At 37.1% G+C, this 4,533-nt stretch overlaps 1 protein-coding gene across 1 annotated transcript; it reads right to left on the bottom strand.

Annotated features, from left to right (window-relative positions):
* Window positions 1-592: 592 nt before the first annotated feature.
* Window positions 593-4,301, bottom strand: LOC123205914 (WD repeat-containing protein WRAP73-like). Its single transcript, XM_044622984.1, has 6 exons — window positions 3,875-4,301; window positions 2,775-3,263; window positions 2,186-2,407; window positions 2,020-2,092; window positions 1,354-1,482; window positions 593-1,118 (listed from the first exon to the last, which is right to left on the bottom strand). Exons 2-6 carry the CDS (start codon window positions 3,168-3,170, stop codon window positions 898-900), a joined length of 1,041 nt encoding a protein of 346 aa, XP_044478919.1. The 5' UTR covers window positions 3,171-3,263; window positions 3,875-4,301; the 3' UTR covers window positions 593-897.
* Between the last annotated feature and the right edge of the window lie 232 nt (window positions 4,302-4,533).

The following is a 4,533-nucleotide window of genomic DNA, read 5'->3' as shown; positions in this document are numbered from 1 at the left end:
TTTCCAAGTCTTACAAAAACTTGCAATTCACACCATTTGTCGACGTCAAACTACCTATTTCACATCACATGTTCAGTAGAGCCCAAAAGCAGTACGAAGGAAAAACTAGGGCTGTATTCAAACTGAACTTATTTGAATTCGGTTTAAACAAGCCTGAAACGAGCTCAAACCTAAAAGTTTAACATTTTTTAGCAACAACTTTGAAGTGTTTAGCTTATCAAGCTTGTGAGCTAAAATTTTGATACAAAATGATATCATTTTAATTAATATGTATTAAAATAACGTTATTTTAATAATGAATTAGTTAAAAATTTGATTCGAATTCGAGTTCGAATCGATATCAAGCTCAACTCTTTTGAAACAAGCTGAGATCAAGCTTATTTGAAGTGAGTTCGAGTTCAGTTCTATACAAATCGAATCGAGTTTGACTCGGCTTAGCTTGAATCCAACCCTAGGAAAAACAAATGAGTCATGAAATCAGATTCCCCATCTCCAAATCTTTGAGATTGTCCTGGATAGATTCCTGTCCTCCCATGACCCATAAAAATGTAATTCTACCCTTCCACTTCCTTTCTCAACCATACATAGAAACTAAAGAGAGAAAATAGTGTCCCTAGACGAGGTATTGTTAAAACACGAGAGAGACAGCTATAATATGGACCACAAAGAGGTAATGGCGATGGGGTAGGGAGTCAGAATTGCTTACATGCTTACAAATGGTTACATGTCATCCAGGTTGTGACACAAAACATTGATTTAATCATCTGAGCTATAGTCACTCGAGTCTGGTAGCACATCTACAGCAGCACAGCAGAATGACTGTGTCTTTGAGGAGAAGACAACTTCCATTTTGATTTCATTTCAGATCAGTTATGTTAAACTGTGGTAGCGGATTACTCAGTAGGCACTAGAAGGGATCCACAAATACAAGTGAGAGCTTCCAGTGGAAAGAACAAGACGTGTGCATGTTGGGTCCCATGCTGCTGCTCGGATGGGGTCCTTCTGCATCAAGACGATAGCAAGTTCAAGACGATGAATGTCCCATATCCAAAGAGCAGTTGGCATGCTATCATTACGAGTGCAAATATATTGACTATCGCTGCTCCATGACATAAGGCCTGCAAAATTAAAATTAATTTTCTTCAGCTCATAAAATGCAAGGAATTAAAAATTCTTGAAATTGATTGGCCTGTCTTATCAGTCTGTTATTAAGCACTAGAACCTTCAAGCTGAGTTCTGAGTATATTACACAGTGCACCAGCCTTGCATTCTTATTCAGAAGTTGATGGTATTGCCTTCAACCGGTACTGCATTTAGTTACATTTTATTTGTTAAAAAGGAAACAGAGCTCACCGATTCCTTGCTTAGGGTTTGGTTTGTCTGCAGGAGGCTTCTGAAAAGGCAAAGTAATTGGTACTTCCATAACTTCATACCTAACTCTGAAGTGTCCATCTGGAGCGTCTTCTTGGGGGAAAAAGGGCACTAATCAAATGATTGGAAAACCAAAAATTGCGTATTAAAATAAGATATAGTGGGACATTACAGTGAAAGATCATATATGCCAGTGTCAGTGAGAGGGAAGATAATATCACTGCACAATTATGAACTTCTTTTTTTTTTTTTTCTATTTTCCAAACTGATAAACTATCGGTGAAGTTTACCTTAGATGATGAAATCAGGAACTGACTTTGGGTTTCTTCATTTGCAAGAACAAGAATAAAGAGGCAGTGTTGGTCAAATATTTCAAAATTCTACATCCACCAGACAACTTGCTTGCTTATGGAACTCACTAATAATATAAGAATATTTGTCTAGAATTTTATAGAATTCAACTAAGATATAATCAATACTGCAAACATGAAAAACTTTCAGACCAACAAAAATAGCATACATAAGTGGAAAGTAAGACGGAAAATAGAGACAAGAGAGTTTCAAATTGATTTTCTAACTAAAATATTATACATATAGATAAAGATGCGAGTGCAACTTGTTAAAGAAACGTTTGAAAACTGCACTTACCAGAACCACCTTGCATAAAATCATCGCTCAAACATAATTCGGACATATCAAGTTGCAACGGTTCATCTACCTGCTGCCATTTTAAGAAACAGGAGGTAAAATACACTTCAAATGAATTAAATTATCTTTTTCAAGTCTGTCAACTTTGAACAAGAAATCCAATTACCTTGAAAACAGCAGCAAAGCAAGGAGCACGGACAGTTGATAGGTGAATAAATTCAACAAATGTTTTCCATGTCAAGTGATCCAATACCCGCAACATTTGGTCAAAACCACCCACAGCCAGAAACTGGCGGCATGGAGACCATGAAACACTTTTTACTCCAAGTCCACTTTCATATGCTTGATACTTGAATAGACACCTTCCATCCGGTGAGTAAATAAGAACCTGTACACAACATGAGTGTTTCATGGTTGGTGATCATTCTCTCATGTTACAATCAAGTATACCAGGGACCACAGAATCAATAGGCTCAAATGAAAACCCCCATTTTATAAACTCAAGGTCTTGTAAAGATTCATCTTTACATATCTATAGAAAGTTGGAAAACACAATGCTCTCTAGGTACATGCAGAGCAGGTTTCATTTGCTAGGAAATTCAAGGTGCATAGGATGGAACCTTGAAGTTTACATGAAAAAAGGGGGCCAATCAGAATCATTTCAATTTTTTGTATATTAGCATCATTTAGAAAGTATATTAAATGAAAGTAGTAGTATCTAATTTTAAAGCAGTGAAGCACACAACATCAACTACCTTATATTCCAAATGTGAATCCCAAATCACTATGGAGTTATCATCTGGTGCCCATTTAATATCAGCCAAATCCAATGTATCATCAGCAAAAACACCCATTATCTCACAAGAACTGCATGAAAGCAGATTTGTGTAGTCCTTGCAATCACGTCTGGTACAAATGGCAGCAAATTTCCCATCTTCAGTGAAAGAGACCCCCTTCAAAGCATGCTTAGGCCATTGCACATGAACGCATGCTGTGTTCAGTAGTGACCAAACTGTTAATTGCAGCTGAAAATCGGATGTAGTAAGAATGTGACAGCTATCTGGACTCCATCGACCGTAATCAATGCCAGTAGACCCTTCATTTATTTTGCATGTCCACTCAGGTTTGGTCAGTGGCCATGCCTGTATCATTGGTCTTTTAAAAAGACCACAAAGAATGTACTCAGAATCAAGTGCCCATTCGATGTAGCTTATCTTACCCAAGCATGAAAACAACTGCACAACCTGCATCACAAACATAAAAGTACATTCAAAGGTCTATATACTTAGCATTCCCAAAGCATCCCTCTGAGGACCATGCTTCCTTGACCAGCACCAAGCAATAACCTTATATATAAATTGGCGCAAAATTTCATTCATCTTAGCCTAATTAAAGACTAAATATATTGATAAACCTTCCTCAAAAAGATTACTGATAATATTTTCAAACAATGGTGTCAAAGGAGGTTTCTGAGAAAACTCTGAAACACGGAATTTGGGCCAAAAATCAGGCCGTATCAATAATTGTTTTCCGATAAACTAATAAATTGACTACAAATAAGAAACAAGTCTAGCTGCATAAGATTTGAATCTCACCAACACCATTTTAACTAGGTGTGGGAACTTAACTATATATCTATTGTACCTGAGTTATATCATAATGTTACAAAAAAGCTAAGAACTAAACTGAATGAAGCCGGCATTACAAATCACTGCGAAACAATGTCAGGATCTAACTAAGTTGCAGCAATTACCAGAACGATATCACTACCGATTTACAATCTTAAATTACATGAAAGATTACTAGTTACATCCGAGGTGGAAAAAAAGGAAAATAAGAAAGAAGGGAGAATTACCTTAAAAGAGTGAGTGCCCCGGATAACAAGACGATAATCGACGGCAACAGCTATGTAACGTGAGTTAGGTGAAAAACAACACGGCCCGGTCTGTTTATAAGCTTCAGTGAACTCCAGTTACAGTCATGGCAAAAAGAATAAACCAAAAACGGTCATAAAATTTGCAAATTCACGTCGCCATTGGTGCCCAATTGGCCCCGAGATCGTGTAGGAAGAATGTGAGGCAATTGATGCTTAGATCCATCGCAATAATTGTTGAAGGTGAGTCCGGTTGAGATTTGAGAGAGTTTCAAATTTTTGAAAGTGGATGGTGAAGTAAAGTTCGAAAAAATCGTTAAATAAAAAATTTTTTGTTCTGGTGAGCGCGGTTGAGAATAGAAAGATTTTCAAATTTTATTTTGCCTGCGCTTCGAACAAAACGCTGCGCGTGCGGGCCGGATCGGGTTTTGCGGTTCTGATTAATTGCGCACGCTAGTATGCCCTAAATAGCCCCAAAAGGCAGTAGATGATGACGCAAAATACCATTTCTTTAATGGCCAAAGGACAATTCCCCATCCAAGTTTAGTTGTATCCTTGAAATCACACATACGAGGTCTAAGAAACTTAAAATCTCATTTATTAATTAATTGAGATTAAATTTTTCTGTTAGAAATAGAGTG

The sequence above is a fragment of the Mangifera indica genome, unplaced genomic scaffold (genome assembly GCF_011075055.1).
Source record: "Mangifera indica cultivar Alphonso unplaced genomic scaffold, CATAS_Mindica_2.1 Un_0019, whole genome shotgun sequence".
NCBI lineage: Eukaryota > Viridiplantae > Streptophyta > Magnoliopsida > Sapindales > Anacardiaceae > Mangifera > Mangifera indica.
The sequence above is the reverse complement of the archived record's forward strand: the minus strand, read 5'-3'. Positions and strand labels throughout refer to the sequence as shown.